The sequence below is a fragment of the Mus caroli genome, chromosome 19, assembly GCF_900094665.2.
Source record: "Mus caroli chromosome 19, CAROLI_EIJ_v1.1, whole genome shotgun sequence".
Taxonomy (NCBI): domain Eukaryota; kingdom Metazoa; phylum Chordata; class Mammalia; order Rodentia; family Muridae; genus Mus; species Mus caroli.
In genome coordinates this window covers 52996845-53021207 of record NC_034588.1, presented here as the reverse complement: position 1 = coordinate 53021207, position 24363 = coordinate 52996845, and the positions used below count along the sequence as shown (strand labels likewise).

Sequence of the window (24363 nt, the reverse complement as noted above, 5' to 3'; positions counted from 1 at the left end):
ACGCCAGCCCCTCACCTTCCGGAAACTCGGGCACCGCTAGGTCCTGCTCCCAGCCGTCCACCTTCTGCAGATACTGGTAGACCAACTCATCCTTCTCCTGCTGGGTGACGGCGTCCAGCAGGGCGTACTCGAGCGAGGTCTGCGCGGGCAGCAGGCCCGAGAGGCTCGCGCCGCGCGCTCCGGGGGCCGCCATGTTGCGCGAGCTCCCGAGGGCTCCGGGGCCGAGGGCGCGGGTCGGACTAGCGTGCGCCGCCCTCTTGACTCAGAGCGGGGCCCGGCCAGCCCGGCCCTGCGCCACACACGTTTCCGCCTCCAATAAGCCTTCCTCCGGACGCCAAAGTCCAAAGGGCCGTGCTTCCCCGGCGCGTAATTAAACTCCAGAGCTGCCCACCCCGCCCCTTCCAGGTTCCGGGCCGCCGCGAAGCCTGGACGTTCGGAGCGCCAGATTCGACACGGGGAAGGCTACTGGGGTCGCGCTCCACAGGAGCTGGGAACCCATTGCCTTTGAAGCCCGACAGGGAATTCCAAGACAAATAAAATTCAAATAACCGTGTACACGTTTAAAAGAGCCGACTAAGAAAAGCCTGCCCAGTTGTGTCCCACTCTTAAACTGAGATCAGCCGATTCGGCACGGCAGTGAGAGCGGGACAGCATTCCCGCCAAGAAAGACTCGAAAGGTAAAGAAGGTAAAGCAATCCTCAGAGGAGACGCTTTTTTTCTAATGTAGGCAATGAGGCCGGTGGTTTTGTGTTGACAACAACACCGACAACAAAAGTGTCCTGTGATTCTGGGTGTGCTGAAAGTGCGGGCGCGAATGGAATGTCCCGCGAGCTGGCGCGGAGGGGAGGCAGCTGCAGCGGGTCCCCCTGCTGCCAGGCCAGGTGTGCCCACGAGGGACTGCCAGGGAGGGAGGGGGCGAGCTGCACAAGGGCTCTTTGAGATGCTGGCATTATTTAACCTGGGAATAATGTAGAGCTCCTTCATTGGCCTAACCCTCACCCCAGATCCAAAGGCAAAGAGCGGGAGCCTGTAGGAATTTTCTGGTACCTGACCTCTCTGGAGGTCTGCAGAAGTGGCTGATTGCTTTCAGGGCAGACAGCCCCTATGGTGTGGAGTACTGTCTCACATGTTTGAACTTTGTTCACTGTGCAGGGTTTGATCCTAGGATGGAGGAAGAAATGGAATGACCCAGGAAGCTGAAGCTGGTTGGATCCATGAGTCACGAATAAGGGCGGGCAGCTGTCGGTTGTAACCATCACCTCTTTGATTATGGTGTGACTAGTTTCACACTAAGTAGACTAGGGACTGTGACTGGACTTGTAAATGGACACTTGTCCACATGAACGAGAGCCAGAATAGCTTTCTAACCATTATATGGAGACTGTTTCCAGTTAAAGTCATTGAGCCTGGTACTTACCATCAATGCTTGACATTCAAGACATTTTTGATTCCTATTTTTATAAATCAAGTTCTGAGAAGTTAAAAAAAAAAAAAACCTGAATGAAATAGTGTCACAATGTAAAGAAAACCGTATAGATGTTACCCTGTAGTGGGTTCTCTTAATTTTATTATGCTATAAAATGGAACAGCAGGTGTTCACAGGTACTAAGTGGGTTGTGTGCCAATATCACCAAAGCTTTCAGTGCCAACCAAATTAGTTGGCTTTTGGCTACTTTTTTTTTTCCTATTAAAAATTTATTACAAGAAATGGACTCTGAATTCACCAAAGACTAGTGCTGTACTCACAAAAATCATTTGGCCATGTTAGAAGACACGTTTTGGGAAGAAGAAATCTGGGAATATAAATGTAAAAGAAAACCCAAACCCGTACATCCAAATAATTGTTCTGAAAATATTTCAGAATCTGTTGAAAAAGCAACAGATGGAAAACACCAGTCAAAAGGAAAAGGACATGAAAAGGGGACTTCAGAAAACCCAGGCAAGACGAAGGACCACAAAGCGTGCCTTGCAGAAACAGGCAGTCAGATTTCTGCAGGTTCCAGTCAGAGTTCGAGCTGTAGAGATGAGAGTCAGCAGTCTCAAAGCAAAGAGACAACACCGAAAAAGCAACATAGAACTCGCAGAGGGAAGCAAGTGACCCCGAAGGTGCGCCCCGTTTATGATGGATACTGCCCAAGCTGCCAGATGCCCTTCTCCTCATTGCTGGGTCAGACGCCCCAGTGGCATGTGTTTGAGTGTTTGGATTCTCCACCTATCTCTGACACAGGTAAGGAAAGACCCAGCGAGGCTCCTGCCAGTGTCCCCTCAGTCCCCCCAGGGACTATAGGTGTTTGCAACCATGACTGACTTGTTTACGTGCAGGTTTGTAATAGGACCCTGGGTCCTGGACACAGGACACAGCAGGTACTTTGTCGACTGAGCCATCATCTCAACTTCTCAGTTTCCACAAATGTCGCTGAACCTTTCTTTCACTCTGCTTTCTCCTACTTAACTCTTATAAGGACTATATACGTTAAGTGGTATTAACATTTTATAGATGAGCGTTCCTACAAGCTGAATAAACCAGGCCTATTTATTATCCTACTTTAGAATTAGATAAAAAAATTATAAATACATTTGGTTTCTAAATATGGATATGTTGCATTCATCATGTATGTTAATATACCAGAAGAGGAACTAGAAGGTAGTCTGAGATGATTCAGCCTCACAGAAATGTGCCAGTAACAGAAGTGATGCCATGTTTTTATTATATTTTAAGATAAATGTCATGTTTAACACATAGAAAATTCCCCTTGGACTATGTGGGGAATGAGTTATGACTATTTGTTTTTAAGTTATCTCAAATTTCCCTGTGGAAAGAGGATCTGAAAAGCAATCTAGAAGTATTTGGTTTAAATGTAATAAATAGAACCTTGTAAAATTACGCTGGATTAATTTTTTGGTGTTTTAATGTTGATCTTGGAAACAGCTGTTAAGGCAGCTAGCCGTGGATATTGCCATAGTTCTTAGAGGTAACCCACGGAGGGCTAGGCTTGGTGGGCCACATCTTTCATCCCAGCACTTGGGAGGTGGGCAGATATCTGTGTTCAAGGACAGCCTGGTTTACATAGAGAGTTCCAGGATAGCCAGGGCTATGTATAGAATCCCTGTCTCAAAACAACAACAACAAAATGGTGAGCCATGGCTTTGTCCTAGTTATGGTGTTAGTGCCGTCAAGGTTTATTGTATAAAGTGGTCATTTTTTCCCTTTTTAACTATTTTCAGAATGTCCTGAGGGTTTGCTGTGTACCTCCACAATTCCTTCCCATTATAAGAAATACACTCACATCCTGCTCGCTCAAAGTCGAGATAGCAAGGAGCCTCTGGGCAGCCCCCCGGATGCATTGGCTGGGCTGTTTGCTGCAGCGGCGCCAGGTTCTCCTTGTCACCTTGAGGAAAGACGGTCTATGACTCTGGAAACTGAGAACTTAAGAAAAGTCTTAGATCACTCTTTGTTGATGATGCAGTATCTAAAAACATCTCAGCCTCCAGCTGAAACCAACAGGAAGAATGTCTCTTCCCCATGTTCTCAAACATCGCCAGTTCCACAGTGTGCAGAGTTCGTCAAGAGAGACCAGCTGGTGGGAGGTGGATCGCCTCTTGCTGAGGTTGCATTAAACAGCCAAAGCAAGTCAGGGAGTATGGGTTTGCCATTGCCAGAAAATGACGCTGACAGCTGTGAGATCTCTTATTCTCCGCTGCACAGTGATGAAGAGACTTACGACGTAGACCAAGAGCTGGATGATTCACAGCAGGAACTATTTTTTACCCAAAGCTCTAAAGACAGCAGCCTAGAAGAAGATGGCTCTGCCATATTTGAAAACCTTCATGGTCCCTCCCCAAAGGAAGCAGAGGGGATCTGGCCCACAGCGAAGAGCCTGGTTACCCAGGCTAGGTGTAGTGCACCGAGTGAAGGCAGTACACTAAGTGACTCTTTTCTGCTTCTCTCCAACACCTCGAACAGGCTTTCCCAAGAAGACCCATCACACACAGATGCGGCCTTCCACTTGCTTTCACCTGCGTTGGCAGTGGGAGGTGCTGCTTCTAATTATAGGACCAGTAAGGCCAAGCCTGATGAGCCAGAAAAATTCCTCTCACTTGCATCAAGTCATCAGCAACAGAAAATTGAAACGTCAGCTGTTGGCAATCATATTTCTCTGCCATTACTTACAAGGGCCAGGTCAAAGCCACTTGAAAAGGAGGGAGGCGAGCGTCTGCCTTTGCATCCAACCCAAAGTCAGACCAGAGGATCACCGCGCAAGGGCTTGGGTGCTGCAGGTGCTAACTGTGCCTGCAGGAATGCACAGAAGCGCTCTAGCATGCCTCTTGACAAGCCCTTGGGCACATCGCCTGCCAGTCCCAAGGGCAGCCCGAGCCAACCGTCTAAGAAAGTAATGAAGCAAATGGATATAGGCGTGTTTTTTGGACTACCACCCAAAAGACAAGAGATGTCACTGCAGGAAAGTGCATCAGAAGGGCCCAATGTCAGTCCAGTTGTGAGTCCCAACCAAAAGAGGCCCTGGTTGTGCAAGAGGAAAGCTCAGAGCTCTCTGAGTGACTTAGAGTTTGATGCAAAGAATTTAAAGGCGAGTCAGCACTCTGAGGAACCGTCTGGAGAGAAGACGCAGCATCGAAGAAAGAGACATAAAACGTCAAATTCACCACGGGAAGGAACATACCAGAGAAGGTCAGGCCACCTCATGAACAACCCAGAGTTGGGAACCGTCAGCCTCAGCAAAGGCAAAGCCTTTGTAAGACGGACGCGTGGCAGGACGCAGAGAGGGAACATGAACATTTCAGAGTCCTCTGGTACAGGGGAAGTGAGAAGAACATGTCCGTTCTATAAGAGAATCCCCGGTAAGTTGGAATACCAACTTCAGCTTATCAAGGAAGACACAGCAGTGCCTAACGTCACGTTTTTTGTAATAGATAAGTTTGAAATAATTTGTGTAGGGTATATATTTTCTTTGCTTTTTATGATATTTTATGACTCTTTTAACAGGGCTAGGGCTTGGGTTTTTCTCCATTATGAGCAAATTTGTATTAACCATTTCCTATGCTACTCTAATGATTAGGTAGCTATTCTAGATTATAGGAAGGCATGTGAACTGTGGAGATTCCGTGTAACCTTAAAGACGGTGAGACGGCAGTGTAAATGTAAGGAAAGCCAGCCTCTAAGCCTGCTGAGGATACACAGGCTCGGTGGCTTGAAAGAAGGGGAGAGTAACTGGCTCTACTTACCACAAATGCCAGTTTTCAAGCAATGTGAGAACCCAGGGTTTTCTGCGTTTGTATATTCCACTGAGATATCTGCCCGTGCCTTCACAGATAAGTTCATGGGAAAATTGAGCCCAGAAATGAATTCCATTGCTAAAGAGAGCGAAGTCTTCTATCAGGAGTATGCAAGGGGACAGCAAGAGTTCACTCAGCTTCTGATACTGCACAGATGTGGGGCCGGGGCTGCTTCTGTTTTCAGTGATCATTACGATTCACTTTTTATATTTTACACGTGCTGTGTGCGTATCGACCGCCTGAGTAGCATGGTGAGGCTGAGTCTCATTGCCTGAGTATCAGTGGTCAGCACACTTGGCTGTTTCGTTCATAAGCACAGTTTAGAACAGTGTTTCTCAACTCTATTTTTGTCACTTTTCTTCGGGGGACACTTTTGAGGCAACTCCTTCTTATTTCCGTCCTCCCCCACTACCCCAAAACGAAATCCAAGGACTACAGATAATATTGTCTGTCTTCTCTTTTACTTTGGCTCTTTGGAGAACTGCAAACTTTCGCCCCACCCCTGAGCATCAGTACCACAAAAGCATTATTGATCAGGGAAAAGAAATGATTGGTTTGTAACTTGACATTTTTTAATTAATTAATTTATTTTTTAATTTTTATTTATTTATTTATTTTGTGAGACTTTTCTCAAGCCTCTTCCCTATCATTCTTTTTTTGTTTGTTTGTTTTTTTGTTTTTCGAGACAGGGTTTCTCTGTGTAGTCGTGGCTTTCCTGGAACTCACTCTGTAGCCCAAGCTGGCCTCGAACTCAGAAATCCGCCTGCCTCTGCCTCCCGAGTACTGGGATTAAAGGCGTGCGCCACCACGCTCGGCTGTCGCAGGAATCATTCTTATCTTTTGATACATGTATGTTTTTAAGAAACTCATAGTGAATTTGAAGCATAAATGAGAGATGCAGAGTGGTAACAGTCCCTGGCTGTGATAACAGTGATAACAGTCCCTAGCTGTTAGCTGGGACCCCGTTCCCCGTGTGTAAGCGCCTGGCTCCTGCTCACCCCACTGCGGGGGGGCCCTTTCATTGCAGGGACTGGCTTCACTGTGGATGCTTTTCAGTACGGTGAGATCGAAGGCTGCACCGCCTACTTCCTTACACATTTCCATTCTGATCATTATGCCGGGTTGTCCAAGGACTTCACAAGGCCAGTCTATTGCAGCGAGGTAAGTTTCAGTCCTCCGAACTCTGTGGAATGTCGTGACTTTGAGAAACTTTGATACTGAAAACTAAAAGAGCCATCATTGTCGTAGAGAAGATGGCTAAAGCAGACTGGACACTGAGGTTTAAAAATCAAATAGATCACTGTCAACAGATACAACCTATGTTTTTGTTTTTGTTTTTTGAGACAGAATTTCTCTGTGTAGCCCTGGCTGTCCTGGAACTCACTCTGTAGACCAGGCTGGCCTTGAACTCAGAGATCCGCCTGCCTCCCAAGTGCTGGGATTAAAGGCGTGCACCACCACCGCCCTGCGATATAACCTATTTTTACAAACATTTTATTACATGAGAACAATAAATGGCCATACAGTATACTCACAAAGCCAAGTTTCACTGAGTAAACATTCTTTTGAGTGCCTAAGTAGATACAGAGGCAAAATACTTAACATTAGGGAGCTTGTTTCTGCCAGGTAAAGCTAGGCTGGGGTTCTTACCTCAGCAGTGGTACATCAGACTCTGTCCTCAGCTGCTTAGAGGAAGCTTCACGGTGCAGACTACCTTGAACTGGTTGTTAGATCATGAACATTTAACAGTTCCTGGAGGGCTTCAGCTAGAAAGTGAGGTACCCTCCCAGCGTAGTCTCTGGAGAGGCACAGGCACCTCAGAAATACGTACTTTGAGCTTTCAGAAACTTAAGACTATCTAGAACATTCTAGAACATACCCCGAGGAAGCACAGGAGGTAAATCTGCAGCAGAGAGCAGGGACCAGGTCAGGAAGCTTCTTTGTGTGCCCTGCTGGGCATGACGGGCTTTTCCCAGATGAACAGGCAGCAGAGTGACGTGGGCATCTCACAGACTGGTCCCTGCGGCGGAGGGGCCACATGCTTAACCGTGGGAAATCCACACGGTACTCACATACCACTTCGCTAAGCTGCATATGGCACAGCTCCAGCTTCTTGCACACCCTGCCTTGCAGATAACGGGCAATCTGTTGAAGAAGAAGCTTCGAGTGCAAGAGCAATACATCCATCAGCTGCCGATGGACACCGAGTGTGTCGTGGACAGCGTCAGGGTGGTTTTGCTGGATGCCAATCAGTAAGTATGAAGGCCACCTCAGTGACCCACTTACCATTTCAGGCAGCACGCCAGGAGCATGAGAGGTGCCTGCTGTAGGCAGCATTGAAGAAGAAAATGGCGGCATCGTTGTTCGAGAGCTTACAGCTGATAAGCTAGGTTCTTAAGCCAGAGTAAATTCTAGTTCTACTTTTGAAAAAATAATTTTACTATCAGATTCAAGGTAGAGAAAATCTGTTGTCTAACATATTTTGTACAGTTGACTGGTGACACTTTATATATATATATATATATATATATATATATATATATATATATAAAACACCACCACTTTGTTACTGGTCTTCAAAGATGGAGTTTTCCAATTTCCTTATCATAACTTACATAAAGTAAAATCTTATATTCTATTTGGATACCAGAGGATTGGTCCTTCTGCTCCCACCATACTTTTAAACTAGAAAACAAACAAACAAACAAAAAATTAAATCATTCCATTGTAGACTCTAAAGATTTGGAAGATTTCTATTTCCACTGAAATGCATAGTATTCTCTCTCTCTCTCCCATCTCCACCCATCTCCTTCATTTTCCTCTCCTTCCCTCTTCCTCTCCATCCCTTTCCCATCTGCATCTCTGCCCTGCACTGTAAGGTTCTGTCAAGATTCATGTGGCCCAAATACAGTGAGCCACTGTGCTTCTTTCTGAGTTCTACTATCCCATATAGACCTATCTATAGATGAGCCTATAGGTGTGAGCCTATCCCATAGAGACCGTAAGCATCTTGGGAAAGAAGTAAGGCAAAATCTAGATTTGCTAAAGTCCAGGCCAAAATTATCACGTTAGATTCTTCAAAAAAAAAAAAAAAAAAAAAGAGTTGGTTTCCAGCCTTGCTGATATTTCTTTTTTTGATTGCCAGTTTGAGTTCTGATGTTTTTTGGAGTTGTCGTTAATTGAAATGTTTACCACAAATCACAGGTTCAGATAAACTATTCGATCAAAGGTCTCAGCCAACACTTAGACAAGTTGTCCTAAGAGCTTAGATGCCAGGCCAGTCTGTCCCGACAACAACAGGACCTTCTCAGAAATGTGCACCCTGTAGACGTGAGCTGCCTTCCCTGCACACTGGTGCAGCTGATAAAGGCCATTCATCCTCCTGTTGATGTCGAGAGACGTACCGTTGCTCCAGGTGCTTTGTCTGACCCCTGCGTGTCCCTCTAAAATGTTTGTGTCCAGCTGTCCAGGTGCTACCATGATCCTTTTCCAGCTTCCCAACGGTGCTGTCATACTGCACACCGGAGACTTCCGAGCCGACCCCAGCATGGAACGCTCTCTCCTGGCGAGCCGCAAAGTCCACACACTGTTCCTAGATACCACGTAAGATACCTTATGTGTTCTTCCTTGTCCCACCGATAGCTGTGTCCCGTGTTGTGTGGGTAATTTAAGCGATTGCTTAGATCATTTAGATGCTGGTTTACGGCTAATTTATGTTTTTTTAAGAGTGTTTAGCAAAAGAATTCCATTTAAAAAAACCTGCTAAAAGGCAAATTTAGAATTATAGGTCATAATTTTTTGTTATTTTAATTTTGAAAATGTTTATAGGACAGTCATTACTAAAAAAAAAAAAATGGGGGAGAAATTTTAGGAAAATATCTTTTAAATGATTGTTTTTTCTGAAGTGTCCAGATAGTTTATTGGGAAGAGCTGTGCAGAGGAAACAGAGGCCGCAGTGGGGTTTTGCTTATGAGTATCGGAATTACTTTTATTCTTTTCTTTAAAAGGTAACTTATCAGCGACACCTTCGAATCTCTCAGTGATACAAATCTAATCACCCAAGGGTTCACGTTGAGATTACGTGGTCTTAGCCTTAGTAAGGTATAATTGACATAAATTATACGTATTTGCACCATACCATGTGATTCCATGTATTAAAATAACTCACTGATTTGTAGGATTTAAGTATATAAACATTCCAAGGATTCTTTGGATAAGATACCTCAATAAAAGATAATCTTTCCAAAACAAGCAAAACCACCAAAAGCAAGCAAGTCTTTCCGTGGCCGTTTGCTCCCAGTAACTAACGCCTTTCATCCTTTCCTGTGTTCTTTAAATGGTAGAAAAATTAAAGAAGTAACTTTTTTTTAAACATCCTTTTATTCTTCTTATGGGTCTGGATTTTTCTGTGATAGAAGAAAGGACTGGGGTTCTCTCTCCTTTCTGATGACTGAGTACCAAAAACAGTTCTGAAAGTCATGAAAAATCATTTGTTCGGTGTATTAAATTTTAGAAAAATCCCACTTTTCATCTCAAAATATATACAGACAATAGCTAGGAGCCAGCCTTTCAACTGGGTGGTTTTCAGCACCCAATCCAGCCAGAGCTGTGGTATGGTTTTTAAAAGATTTGTTTTTCTTACTTCTAATTCTGTGTCTGTGTGAGTACGTGTACTTTAGTGCAGGTGCCAGTGGGAACCTAAGGTGTTAGAGCCCCTGGAGCTGGAGCTACCAGCCAAGTTAGGATCTGACTCTAGTGGGTGCTGGGAACTGAACTCAGGTTCCCTGGAAAAACAGTCAGCACTCCTAACCCATGAGCCATCTATGTCTGCTATATTCCTGTGATGTATGCATTTATGTATCTGTGAAAGGAAATAACCACGTGTATGTCACCTTTAATTTGAAATACTATATTAAATCAAATTTAGCTTAGTAAGTAAGAATTCTTTCCTATAAATATAATCTCTTCAGTTGTATTTTCTTTGGGTTTTAAAAATAGACACTGAATTCTATCATTCATAAGTAAAGTAACCAACGGGGAAAATATATTCTTATTGAGAAGAAAAGGATTCGTACAGGAAATTTCTTTGAAGATGATAAAAGCATAATTTAGAGATACATGGTGAAAAATTATTATTATTGTGCCATAAATTGGCAGTAAGTGGAAACATGTATTTTCATTGCAGGCAGCGTGGGACTGTGTGGTTTTAGTCGTTGTACTCCTGGTGTGTGAACTTCACTTGTTTGTTTTCCTGTAAAGTAGCATCCGAGCAGAGCCTCAGCTCTCTCTTCCTTGTCACAGATACTGCAGCCCAGAATATACCTTCCCGTCACAGCAGGAGGTTATCCAGTTTGCCATCAACACTGCCTTTGAGGCTGTAACTCTAAACCCACGTGCCCTTGTCGTCTGCGGCACCTACTGCATCGGAAAGGAGAAAGTCTTCCTAGGTGGGTGGCCGCAGTATCTAATTTACATTAATATATTATAAAGATCAGACTCCTGCACGGGCCCTTTCAGCCCTGCTCCGACATTTGATACTTTCCAATGTGATCCAGTATTACCTTTGAAGATAGAGGGGAAATGTAGAGTGTTCGACACCTTTAAGCCAGGAGGCTTTGCGGGAACGTTTAACAAATGCATTTATCGTGACACTCATGTCTGTAGGCAGTCTGTGTGGGACTGTGGTCTCAGCCTTGAAAGGCGCTCCCTCACTGCATAGCGTACCACGTCATTCCTTGCCGTATCCACCAGCGAGCCCGAGCCGGCAGAGAACAATTTAACTTTTGCTCCTGGGCGATTGCTTCTGTCTTCCTGTAGTTTGTCTAGGTGATAGATGCATTGTTTACTTTCTGTGGAGTGGTCCCCAGTTCTTCTTAGGTATGATGCCACCATGCCAACCTCCGAGAGCTGAGGTGCTAAGGCCAGGACTTTAACGTGCACCCAGTGTTCTTCCTTTCATCTGCCTCTTCCTGTGCTGCTTTTGTTTAAGATCAACTGTCGTGTGTGTGTGTGTGTGTGTGTGTGTGTGTGTGTGTGTGTGTGTGTCTGCATCTGTGCTTGGGAGTACAGGTGCCCACAGAGGCCAGAGGACCACTTCAGATTACCTTGGAGCTGGAACGCTGGAACGAGCGACCCAACCAGGATGCTGGGAATCAAACTGGGGCCTCTGCAGGGGCAGTGTCTGCTCTCAGCCCCTGAGCCATTTCAACGTCTGCTTTCTATACGTGTTTCATAGTTCTAAAATAATAAGTAATAGACTTTTTAAAACTAAATTCTTTGGCTTTCTCTTTGTTAATTCCACATAGCTAATGAGCAAACTCATTTGGCTATTTGTGGTTAAAATGAAGAATTTTATTTTGTGAATTTTTTTTTAATTTGGTACATTCTTACTTTAAAATGTGAGTAAGTTATAACTTTGTTTGTTTAACAAGCTATGGTTTTACTGTTTTTTATCTTTTGCTTTGCCTACAGCCATTGCCGATGTTTTAGGTTCAAAGGTGGGCATGTCCCAAGAAAAGTATAAAACCTTGCAGTGCCTCAATATACCAGAAGTCAGTTCCCTCATAACCACAGACATGTGCGACTCTTTGGTTCACCTCCTCCCAATGATGCAAATTAATTTTAAGGTAAGCAATCAAGATGTGCATCTTTTAAGATAAGCTAGGAAAGGTATTTATCTGAATATAGCCCTAAGAAATTCTGTCAGAATGAAAGTTTTCCCCCCAAGGAAAACATTTTATGTTTTTAGCCTTTCTTCTGTGTGTATACCCTTGTAATTAACATGCCCACCAAGACTTCAGACACTAGACGATTAGCCTAATGGAGGGAATACAGATAGAAGCATGTCCTTTGTGGCCATCCAGACTTGTATTTCAAGACCATTTTTCCTAGTCATTTCTGGGTGAGGGAGGGAGTTAGACTGTTATAAGTTTGTTTCCCCAGGCCTGTTTTATTCGGTTCTGATTTTGGCCCCTCTTAATACTGGCATGAACTGCCGGTGTACCCTGACGGGAAGTTCTAGTGTGAGTCCCCGGGGATAAGCTCAAACATGACAGAGGAAAGGTCTGATGCATACGTCACTGTGGTTTGGGGGCCTATCTCTCAGATTGACGTTCTAGGACTTTTTTTTCTTCCATATTTGAACATTTTTGACACCTGCCAATGGAAAGAGTAATGCATAATAAACACGATTTCGAACGTAATGTAGAAAATGTGATTTTGCTTTTGCCATCATATACGTAAAGGAACTTTCCTGAAGCTTTTTAAGCTAGGAAGCCCGGGCCTTACAAATAGCAAGATACCAGGAAAATGAACGTTCATTCCCGGGTGCATGAGGCGAAAGTACAATTCAGAAGTTATCTTCCTAAGTTTATAATCCAGACAAATTTCAGATGTAACCACGGCAGGGTTTTTCACATTGGTAATTAGTTGAGCCAACCCTGTGAGCGTTTTAAGTTGGGAGCTGCCCACTTGGTGGAGCTCTCAGGAGATGCCATTCAGAAGGACGGGCGCCTTGGTCCTGGAGAACAGCAGCGCTGCTGATTCATTCCTGACTCAGCCTGCTTCACCTGAGCAGGTTCCCAGGGCCAGGGAGTCCGTATTCAAGGTCCACAATACTCAGTCAGTATTATGGACACTGGAGGGTTAGAACCTTTCACAGGAGTGTCCCGTGGATGCCATCTCCTGTAGAAATGGCCAAGTGAGGGAAGGAAGGAAGGCTTCCACCAGAGCTGCAAGGCCACACCTCCTAATAGTGCCACTCCCTGGACCAAGCATATACAAACCATCACAGGGCCTGTGCAGTGACATAATGATGGAGAGCCAGACGGCAGAGAGCTAAGGAGGAGTGAGAAGTCTGTCATCACACATCGATGGCCAGTCTCTAGGAATACTAAAGGAGGCACAGTGATGCTATCTAGGTCAGGACGCTACAGATCCTAAGCACGGTGAAGTCACCCCTCCACACGCACTTGGGTAGCTATAGGAAAGCAGATAGACAGTAACGGCCACTGATGAGGGTGTGGGGAAATCTGAGCCTCTGTTCTCTGCTATCGGGATCTGAGGTGATGCCTCACGTTCAGTTTGGCGCTGACCTGATCAGTCCCGAGCATATCCCAGTGCTACCTAAGAAAATCAAAAACATCACCATGCATAAAACTGGGAAAATATTCACAGTAGCAAGATCTGTAGCAGCCAAAAAATTGAGAGAACCCCAATACCCAATAAATAGTGAATGAACAAGTATATAATGTGATATATCCGCAAGGCAGGATAGTCTCCAACCATGAAAAGTGATGGGAAAATAAAACATGCCACAGCATGAGCTATGAGAAAAATATGTAAATCTGTGTGTGGTTTGGTCCAAGTGTGTAAATCTGTAAGCCCAGGACGCCTGTCCGGGTTTGGAAGGAAGACAATGGAGAGTGACTGCGGGGGGCAAAGGGCTTCTCTTCTGGGTGATGTAAACGTTCTAGAATTTGGCAATGGCAGTGTTGCACAACTTTGATTTTGTAAGTAGACTGGAAACTGCTGAATTGTGTGATTTTTAACACTGGCGGTTGCTGCCTCGAAGCCTAGAGACAAAACAAACCATGAATAGGCAGCGGAGAGGTAAACGGAGACCAGCAGCAGAGCCCGGTGGCTGAGAGCAGCAGAGCACTGCAGACGCTGGGCACACAGAGAGAGCATGGCCTCCTCGGAGGACTGAGTGGATTTATTGTGGTGGCTCTGCACGGCCAATAACTTTACAGACTGTTTTCTGGCCCTCGGGAACTTCTTTCAGATTATATTTTTATCGTTGCAGACCTAAACAGAAATAAATCTTGAGGCAACTGCAAACTTAAGTACAGTTTTTATGCAGGAACTCAAACTGACTTTCAGGGCAGATTTGGAAGCCTTTATTCTGAGCACGATTTAGGCTGGCGTTCTTGAAAAGGGAGTGACGCGCTACCATTGTCTAAATCTTTAATACTCTCTGAGCTTATTTTCCCACTTCTGGGAGTTTATATTAAAAATTAATCCTGTATGAAAAGGCTATTTTTTAGGGCTCTCAGATGATGAATGTCTAAGAAAGATAAGAAAGAGTAAGTGGAGTCCCCTCCAGGCACACCTGAAGGATGGGGCTGTGAGGCTCCAGTGAGTGAGCCAAGCCTTCTTTACCTCCCATGCCTGCTGTGGAACTACAGCAGGCATCTATTGTACTGCCTCGGGACTCTCCCATCCTCCCTGGAAGGGAGCAGATAGAGGTGAATTTTGAAGCTTCCTAGTCTACTAGGCACAGAGGAGTGGAATCTGATGATTATTGTAATGCCGTATATCTTATATCTGTATATCTTAATGACTATAGCCAAATTTTTACCAAACCCAAATATTTGTACTGCATCAAACATAATGGCTTTCTTGTTAAAAGATAAGCCCAGTAGCTTTCAAGGTGTTCAGGGAATCTTTAAAGGGTTTTAGAATGTGGGGTCAGTAAAGTGCTTACTGTACAAGGATTGGAATTCTATCCCCAGACCCACATCAAAAACAAAACAAAGAAGCAACAAAGGATGAAGCACCTGGTTGTAATGTGTGCTTTGTAGGCCCAGCACCAGGAAGGAAGCAGAGAGCTGCATCTCTGGGCTCGCTGGTCTGGCTAAGAGGGAGACAGATCCCAGGGAAGGGCACACAGATTGTCCTCTGGCCACCACAAGCCCATTAAGTGTGTGCCTGAATTCACGCACACACAGCACACACAATCACATGCATTCTCATATCTAAAAATAAAGGCCGAAACGCTGTGAATGATGCTAAGTTCATACTCTCTGGCTCATCCCGAGGTCTCACGGGTGTCACATGGTTGACTGCCACCTCTGACTTAACCCCTATTGACTAAATGTGGTAAAACATAATACAGAGGTGCTGTGGGGGTGGCTGGCATTCTGAAGGAAACCTTGGTGATGTTGCCAAGGCGTTCTTCTCACAAACTGGTTACTAATAAACACATGGAGATGATCATAAATCAGGGGTTTTGTGTTGACTAAATTGTTTATAATAGCTTTCTGCATTAGAACAGCCCTACAATTGTAGCTAATGCAGTGAGGGGTTGCTGGCAGCCTTTCTGTAGATTTGGCACGTGTAGCCACAAGTTTCTATTTGTAGCACTGGCTTATATCACATGTTATTTTTAGAATAACAAATTTGTCTCATAGGAATCAAAAATTGGTGCCGGTTTAATTCTCTCAGACAGTTCAGGCACATGGATGGTGTGTGTGTGTGTGTGTGTGTGTGTGTGTGTACACGCCCTATGTTGGTAATGGATGCTGCAAACTAGACTCCAGTTTATGGGACTACGAATACAATTTCATGTATCACTACCCATGGTCTCTGTTTACTGTCACTTCCTTTCAGGCTGAGGGTGAAGTGGGAAAAGTGAAGTGGGGAAGAATAGTAATTAAGCCAACAACCAAAACAAAAACTTGAAAACATACAATGCTGGGGATGTAATAAAAACTCAGGTGTCTGTAAGCCCAGCTCTTAATATCAAAGTTAGGAGCGGACTAGAAATGCAGTCCTTTCATGAGAGAGATTTTCATATCTTCTTCAAATTAATAAAAACTCTTGATTAGTACAAAAGGAAGTCAAGCGGGGCTGGGAGAACGGCTCAGCAGATGAGCACTCGCTGTGCAGACATGTTCTGGGCTCGAGTGTCCAGCACCTAAGAGGCCAGGGAAGACACAAGTGGTTGCAGCCTCAGTGCTAGGGTTGCAGAGACAGGAAGGTGGCTGGTGCTGGCCACCAACGTACACCAGTTAGTGACTGACCCCAACTCAAGGAACAGGCAGAGCATAATAGAACAGGATATTCCATGCCCTCTATCACATGTACACATGTGCTTGTGCACACACACACTTACTCACACACACACACACACACACACATACACACACACACACACAGAGGATTATTTCATCAACAAAGTGCATTTTAATTAATTCTACCCTTTTGAAATCCTAGATTTCAACCTTAAACTCTAAAACATTGACCTTCAAAAAAAAAAATCCTTTATGTCCTCATTACCAGTCTCACACCACTGTTAGCTTCAGCTGAGTATCTTCAGGCTTTCAAAAAAGGTTTGTGAAATGTCGTAGTCAGTTCTGACCTTACTGAGACACCTTAGCCTACTCAACACTTAGAAGAGGAGCAGGTGTGGTAGTTTGAATAAGAGTGGCCCCTGTAGGCTCATGTGTTTAGATGCGTAGTCATCAGCAAGAGGCACAATTTGAGAAAGACTAGAAGGTGTGGAAGTGTCTTGCTGGGAGTGGGTTTTGAGGTTTCAAAAGCCCAATGCCTCTGACTCTAGATCAACTACCACCCCAGCCCTGTGCCTGCTATGCCTGCTGCCATACTCCCAGCCTTGCTGATAATGGATCAAACCTCTGGAACTATAAGCAAGCTCCTAATTAGCCCAGTCTCTCTCTGCTTTTGGTTCAGGTTGCAGAACTCTCAACCACTTCTGCACCATGCCTCCCTACCTGCATCATGTTCCCTGCCATGATGATAATGGACTAGGCCTCTGGAACTGTGAGCAAGCCCTCAATTAAATACTTCCCTTTATAAGAGTTGCCTTGGTCATGGTGTGTCTTCACAACAATAGAACAGTGACTAAGCTCTGAAATGGTAGCACACACCTTTAATCCCAGCACTTGGGAGGCAGAAGCAGGGGAGAGTTCGAGGCCAGCCTGGTCTACAAGGAGTTCCAGGAAGGATGGTCAGGGCTACACAGAGAACCCTGACGCAAAAGACTAAAAACCAAACAAAAGCAGAACACAAAAGAAAACAATGAGTAAGACAGCACATGGCTTCTGATTACAGTGTCCTGAAGACTGAGATGAGTCCAGTTCATGTTTGAGGTAAACAGCGAATGCCCAGGAAGAATGCCGTGGTACATCTTTAAAGTGCAGGGCTGTACTGAGCACAGTGCCATGTAGGTAGATTCCTGTGTCCCCTCTTCAGCCCCTGTCAGCTTGTTCCCGCAGACTTGTGCTGCCTTTCTGTTTATTGTTATCAGTATTGGGGTCTCTGTATGTAGCTCTGGAGCTCACTCAGATCAGATCTTGCTTACCTCGGCTACTTAGATCCCAAATAACTTGTACGGCTTCTTTCTGGGTGCTGCCTTGACCGTTTGCAAACAGTGAAAAAGAGGAGCTTGCATGTGTTTCCCATGACGGTCTCTCTTGAAGCACGGCACTGGGTTGTTGCGCGCCAGTCTCAACAGCAGAGGCTGCCTGTGCCAGGTCTCTAATCTCACCCTTTAATTCCACAGGGTCGTCTCTGTTGACGCTGACCAGCAAATCAATGCACTGTTTTTACCTCACAGGGTTTGCAGAACCATTTGAAGAAGTGTGGTGGGAAATACGATCAGATTTTGGCGTTCCGACCCACAGGATGGACACACTCTAACAACATAACCAGCACAGCGGATATTATTCCCCAGACAAAAGGAAATATATCGATATATGGTAAAGTTATCCAAGTTTCCCATTTTCAGTAATTTCTCCTTTTTTATTACATCTCTTTATTCGTGTGCATATAACATGTGTAGATGTGGAGGTCAGAGGACAGCCTGCAGGAGTCAGTTCTCTCCTGCTGCTGTGTGGATACCAGGGCTGACCGTCGGTCATCCGGTGTGATCGCGAGCATCCTGACACCGACCCATCTCTCTGGTCCAGGGCTTCTCCCTTGTAATGCTTGTCTTACTTAAAAAGCACTGTAGAATTAACAACCAAGAAAAATGGGTGGCAAAGAATTTAGCAGCTCAAGAGTTTCAGGTCTCTAACTCTGAATCCCTACCCAGTGCATTGTAAGCAGCATCAGCCAGCATCAGCCAGCATCAGCCAGCTGGCACCACTCTGATGCAGCCGACCACAGGCCACCGCATGTGACAGGCCAGTGATTTTAGAGGAAATGATAGAATTACTCGAAACAGGCAATGCTGTGGTTTTATACCGTGGTGACAGGAAGCAGCACGGTTGTGGCAGGGAGAGGTGGGTTAGATGTGGTGACGGCAAGGTAGCAGCTGGAGCAGGCTCCCTCTGGGAGGTTCACCCTCAGAATAAAGGCGTGCCGCGTGTCACCAGACAGCGGACTTACCTTCACTGAGGACTGGTTCACTCTCAGGCCCCTCCACTGTTCTTTAACTGTGAGAGGAGGCAATAAAGGGTTTTTAGAATTCCTTTTTTCCCTTCTTGCTCTTTCTGTATGTCAAGCTGGGCATTGGGGGTTTGCTTACTCTAGACAGCAGAAGCCCGTTTGTCTTTCTTGCCGTTTTCCTCATACTTCCTCCAGACTTTCCTGACGTTTGTTCACAGCTGAGGGACGCGTGTAGCCCAGTGGCTCTCAGGATTCCCAATGCTTCGGCCTTTAATGCTCACGCTGTGCTGACCCCACCTAAACTTGTCTTCACTGCTACTTCAGATCTATAATGCTGCTACTGTCACGAATCATAATGTAAATGTCTGTGTCACCGGTGTCTTAGGCTACACCTTGGACTTATGTGACTCCCAAGGGGGTCGAGACCCACAGGTTGAGAACTACTGGTTTAGAGGAAGAAGTAAATTCCAACTAAATATAACTCTCTAAAAATGCATTAAAACTATAGTGTATATGCATTAAAACTTAGTGGTTTTGTTTTCTGTGTTCCCTGAGTTTTGTTATGTTAATGTTTTCATCTTTATTAGTCATAAAGACACCAAGGGTTTTTTTTTTGGGGGGGGGGTATTGTTGTTGTTTTATTTGTCTTTTTTTTTTCTTCAAGTGTGTTTCTCTGTGTAGCCCTGGCTGTCCTGAAACTTGCTCTTTAGACCAGGCTAGCCTCAAACTCAGAGATCGCCTGCCTCTGCCTCCCGAGTGCATGGTTAAAGAAGTGCGCCACTACCGCCCAGCAAGACATCAAGTTTTATTGTCTAAAGCACCAGAGGTTTTTTTGTTTGTTTGTTTGTTTGTTGTTGTTGTTTTTTCAGAGTAATATTCTAGATTGCTTTTCTATTTTTTTTTTTTTACTTTTATTAGTTTGTTTTTTAGAAAATAATCTCTTCCCTCTGGTGTTACAGGGATTCCCTACAGTGAACACAGCAGCTACTTAGAAATGAAGCGTTTTGTCCAGTGGCTGAAGCCACAGAAAATCATCCCCACTGTCAATGTCGGCAGCTTTCAGTCTAGGAACGCGATGGAGAAATACTTTAAGGAGTGGAGACTGGAAGCCGGATACTGATGCTGTCACAGACGTCAGCTGGGTTCCGTACGGCAGGCGGCGATAATGAAATCTAAATTGATGTGAGGTTCGGGCCATGAGAACAGTCTCAGGACTGCGCTCCTCCCTCGCTTTGAACAGTGATACACCCAAGGTGCTGGGTGCCTTCAGAACCCCCAGTGACCACTGAGAGTAGCTCTTCCCAGTCCCTTTCACTCTGAATCTCTTCCCCATGGGTTAACGGCCATCTGCAGCAAACATGGAGACCAGCCACCAAGCATTATCTATATAGTAATGAAACGAACCTTTTATATGATATGTATTCTTAAATAAAATTTAATATAGAACTTACCAGAGCATATTTGGATGGGTTTCATTTTTGCCTCATTTTCTTTTTGGTAGAACAACCTTATTTTTACTGCAAAACTGAATAAAAAGTACAGAGTCCTATAGAGTCCTATATGCCTCAAGCCCTATACTGATGACAGCCTTCTCCCCTTATAGCATCCTCTATCAGAATGACACACATTAACATCAGCGTGTGTGCGCGTGCGTGCGTGCGTGCGTGCGTGTGCTGACACTGTAAAGCCATAGTCTATAGTGTGCACTAGGATCTGGTGGTCATGGTGCGTATCCTGTCGGCTTTTACACACACATGGCACATCAATCATCAGGGTGTCGTACAAAACTGTCACTACCGTAAATCTGCTTTATGTGCCTGATGTGCCCTGAGTTCATGCTTTTAGTACCCACGACTGGCCTCTGGCAATGGCAGTCATGGATCTCTTTATTTTCTCCAAATTTTTGTCTTTTCTCAGATGTCATGTAGTTGGGATCATGAAGTAGACATCACCTGCACATCCGCCTCCTTCATGCAGTCACACGAGCAAGGCTACCCCTGTCACACGCAAGGTTATCCCATGCCCTTTCCTGTCACGTGCACAAGGTTACCCCTTGCCCTTTCCTGTCACGTGCACAAGGTTACCCCTTGCCCTTTCCTGTCACGTGCACAAGGTTACCCCTTGCCCTTTCCTGTCACATGCACAAGGTTACCCCAAGCCCTTTCCTGTCACACGCACAAGGTTACCCCTTGCCCTTTCCTGTCACATGCACAAGGTTACCCCTTGCCCTTTCCTGTCACATGCACAAGGTTACCCCATGCCCTTTCCTGTCACATGCACAAGGTTACCCCATGCCCTTTCCTGTCACATGCACAAGGTTACCCCATGCCCTTTCCTGTCACATTCACAAGGTTACTCAGTGCCCTTTCCTGGGTGGCTTGAGAGTTCATTCTGTGAACTGCTAAATTCTGCTCCAATGTCTGGGCATAGCATTCTCTCCTCTTGCGTGCTGAAGGACATCTCGGTAGCAACGGAATGGTCACTGTTGTGTCCAAAATGAACACGTGAAGCTGTTGTAAGCATCTGTTGGCAGCTTTTATATGAAACTGCTCTAAGCTCCTTTGGGTAAATATCAAGGGTTGACATTGTTGGGTCATGCAGTAAGAGTTAAACTTTTAATTTTTAAATTTTATTTTATTTTTTTAAGATAAGGTCTGACTATGTTTCCCTGACCAGCCTGAAACTCACAGAGATCTGCCTGCATCTGCTCCCAGGGGCTGGGAAGAAAGACTTCGCAACCTTTCTTTCCTATTACGTTTAATTTTATAAGAAAGTGCCCAACTATTGAAAATGGCCGAGATGAAACTTAATTCTTTGTATGCTAATTAAAAATAAAAATTAAAGATACCTTGTCCCTAGAGGCACTGCAGATGTGGCTACTGTGTGTCAGTAGGTGGCAGAGAGGAGAGAGGCTGGCCTATGAACATCTGAATGACAAGTAGCCTAACATTCCCTGAAAAAAGCAAGCCAGAGACAACCACTGGTCCAGTGCCATTGAGACCCAGACAGGCTTCCAGGGCGGGGAATAAGTCAGAGACTAGAGGAACGCCTACTGGGTCTATGGGCCTGGGTGGGAGTGAGCTGGAAACAGACGACCCTGACATGGGGCCACTGCTGGAGTGCATGAAGGGGCTGATCTTATAGATACCAAACTTCAGGATCTCCACGACACAGGGCAACAACAGGATATCTGAGAAGAGACCCAGTGAGGTTCCAGTGTTAGAACCCCAGAGTAGCAGAAGCCGGAGGCAGAAGCCAGGAGACATTGCAAGCAAAGAAGTATGTGGACAAAGGATATACTGTGGGTTCGGTGACATACTTTAGCTTCCACAATGAGACATTTTTTTTTCCCTCTGTTGGAGTGTAGAGTGGCAAGGGTAGATGTCAGGTAGGAAGGGAGTGGGATTAAGGTACATGATGTGAAATTCACAATGTTATTTTTCTTTCCTCAGATGGAGGGATGCGATGAGGGCCATACTTAAACTGTGCAAGCACATACCTTGGACTGAACCCAGAGCATTTCCTTCTCTGTCCTAACCATCCATAGGCCTAGGCCTCGAAGCTTCTAGCCTCTGTAGAATCTTAATTTTCAAAGCTGACGGACTCAATCTGGCTTTTCTCGGCTTCTGACTGAATTGCTCTGCCTGGCCTTATACCAACTTTGACAATCAGTTCTAATCTTCTGGCTCCTTCTCATTCTCTGGCTCATTCTGTCTTCACCTGTGTCTAGGTTGTTCTTTCTATCGCCGGTCTCTGTAAAACTACCATACACACACACACCACCCAGGACATCCCACCGCATACTACCTTTCTTTCTTCCTGCTCTAAGGTAGTCTCCCTTCCTTTCTGTTCTCCTACGAGAATAGAGGTATCTCAAAGGAGATATATCATGTAACAGGGTATATCTTTTCTCTGACTCACTTGGTCAAACCTTTCTTACTATGATCTGACACCCCTGCCCCCAGAGTCGCCATAGCTATTTTGCTCCGTGCCTGCCAGCTATTTTATACTGTTGTGGTAACATGCCTGCCAGTCATTGACACAGAGAAGTGACTTGGCTCAAGGACATGCTGACCACATACCCAGTTTTGTTCAGTATGTTCTGAATGTTCTGGATGAGGTTTGCTAATCTTGAGAGCAGGAGAGATGGCTCAGCGGTTAAGAGTACTTCCTGCTCTTCCAGAGGTCCTGAGTTCAATTCCCAGAAACCACATGGTGTCTCACAACCATCTATAGTGGGATCTGATACCCTCTTCTGGTGTGTTTAAGGACAGCTACAGTGTACTCCTACATAATATAAATAAATAATTCTTTAAAAAAAAAAAAACCTAATCTTAAGACATTCCACAGAGCTTTATGTGGAGCCCATCAAATCAAAGGTCAATATGAACTGCTAGGTCTAAAATACCTTGAGTCACAGATGACTACTCGGCAACCCTTCCTGCACATGTGAGCCCACTGTGGTTTCTGTGATTGACATTGACGAATGCTACTAATAAGCCAAAAGGTTATGATTATAATGCATAATATAATTATAACATGATTATAATACAAATGCTCTGTTATCTCAATGTTCTGAAATTTCCCTGTCCGCCACCCCTTACCTTACTCAGGACCAATCAGCTTAAAGGTTAGCTGATAATACTTTGCCTAGTAAGCCAACTGCTCCCCTCCTTGCCCTTTAATCCTTTGAACCTGGTTTTTTCCTATTAAAACCCTAACCTGAAAGCAAACTAGTACCGCAGTTAGGCTTCCGCATCCTTTTTTACGGTCCTGAATGTTCAGAGTTAAGGTGTGCGTTCAATAAACGATCCTTGCTTAACTGAGATCAGTGTTTGTATGGTTTGAGTGCTGAGTCCTAAGCCCCAACATTTCTCTGATTTGTCACTTTGTATGCCCCTCAATTAGATGTAAATTTCAACATGGCTGCTTCATTCTACAAACTAACTTTACCTTCATTGCTAAGGATTAAAGGTGTATACTAAGGGCACAGCTATATTCCAGCCAGATGGAACTGTAATCCAGGGAGTGTCTGCATTTCACTTGGATCATATATTTGGATATGATCCCTTGCCAGAGCATCCATGTGGCTGGATTAAAATTCCTCTGCACGCAAAGAAGTGATTAAAAAGTTTTTTTTTTTTTTAAATTAAAGACAGAGAAATGGGAAACTGTCCCCTGCTGTCTTCCATGCCAGTGTCAGTAAGAGTTCCTGTGGTACCCCACTGATGTTGTGTTCTGGGTTTAGCTCATGGCTTGCATCCCCCCCAAGGACATGCAGTGGGAAACACATTCTCATTTGCTTGCTTGATGCTCGTATTGAAAGATCCTGACAGAATGTAAAAGGTCACAGAAGCCCTGAAATTGGCAAAATAGATTTCATTGTTAGTAGAACTAGCTTCACTGATTTAGAAAAATAGAGGTGCACAATGCTCTGGCTGCTCTTCAAACCTGTGTGTCTGCCAATGTTCTAACCGTTCCTTGAACCCAGGTGTGTGCCCACTGCTGCACCTCACTGCCAGGTGTTTGTGATATTGGTTGCTATATTGATTGCTGGGAAAGAGTCAGAAAATCTGCCCAGCAACCACAGTTGGGCCAATCCGGAGTGCTGCACCTTCATTAGACTCCTTCCTTGTTTCCCTCCCATACCCATTTCTTGAGGAATCAATCATTTTAGAATAGACATTGTTTAGATCTGGAAATCCCTTACTCCCCCTTCTCCTTTTCCCCTTAAGGACCTATAAAAACTAGGACCCCTTTTCTCTCAGGGTCGACTCCTCTACCCCTGCGTGGGATATGAGTCGTCCCCAGAGCTCTGGCTTTACCCGAATAAAGCCTGGTGTGGTTTGCATCAAGCCTGGTCTCTCGTGAGTTCTTGGGAGTCTGCTATTATCCCGGGGCCTGAGCGAGGGGCTCCTCACAGAGTCTTTCAATAGCCTT

At 44.9% G+C, this 24363-nt stretch overlaps 2 protein-coding genes and 1 pseudogene across 3 annotated transcripts in view; 2 read left to right on the top strand and 1 right to left on the bottom strand.

The window, feature by feature from the left end:
- The window catches only part of Nhlrc2 (NHL repeat containing 2), a 53908-nt gene extending 53301 nt beyond the window's left edge, over window positions 1-607 (bottom strand). Inside the window, exon 1 of the mRNA XM_021151653.2 lies at window positions 16-607. Coding sequence (XP_021007312.1) covers window positions 16-193 — 178 coding nt within the window. The 5' untranslated portion in view covers window positions 194-607. The remainder of the gene's footprint in view (window positions 1-15) is intronic.
- Window positions 594-19873, top strand: Dclre1a (DNA cross-link repair 1A). Of its 2 annotated transcripts, none has more exons than XM_021151652.2 (10): window positions 594-677; window positions 1153-2227; window positions 3226-4857; window positions 6320-6453; window positions 7426-7544; window positions 8755-8895; window positions 10594-10739; window positions 11764-11918; window positions 17651-17792; window positions 19383-19873. In XM_021151652.2, the coding sequence occupies exons 2-10, from the start codon at window positions 1762-1764 to the stop codon at window positions 19541-19543; spliced, it is 3096 nt and encodes a 1031-aa protein (XP_021007311.1). In that variant the 5' UTR covers window positions 594-677; window positions 1153-1761; the 3' UTR covers window positions 19544-19873. The 2 variants fall into 2 exon arrangements, with proteins under 2 accessions (XP_021007311.1, XP_029328223.1); XM_029472363.1 differs by having other exon boundaries at window positions 605-686.
- A 1398-nt stretch (window positions 19874-21271) lies between these two features.
- Window positions 21272-21374, top strand: LOC115030007 (annotated as a pseudogene).
- Window positions 21375-24363: the final 2989 nt, after the last annotated feature.

Excerpts from the sequence above, each read along its gene's own strand:
- Dclre1a (XM_021151652.2), top strand. The coding sequence starts at position 1,762 with ATGTTAGAAGACACGTTTTGGGAAGAAGAAATCTGGGAATATAAATGT. Across the intron at positions 6,454-7,425 it reads GGCCAGTCTATTGCAGCGAG|ATAACGGGCAATCTGTTGAA; the intron begins GTAAGTTTCAGT and ends CCTGCCTTGCAG. Across the intron at positions 10,740-11,763 it reads AAAGGAGAAAGTCTTCCTAG|CCATTGCCGATGTTTTAGGT; the intron begins GTGGGTGGCCGC and ends CTTTGCCTACAG.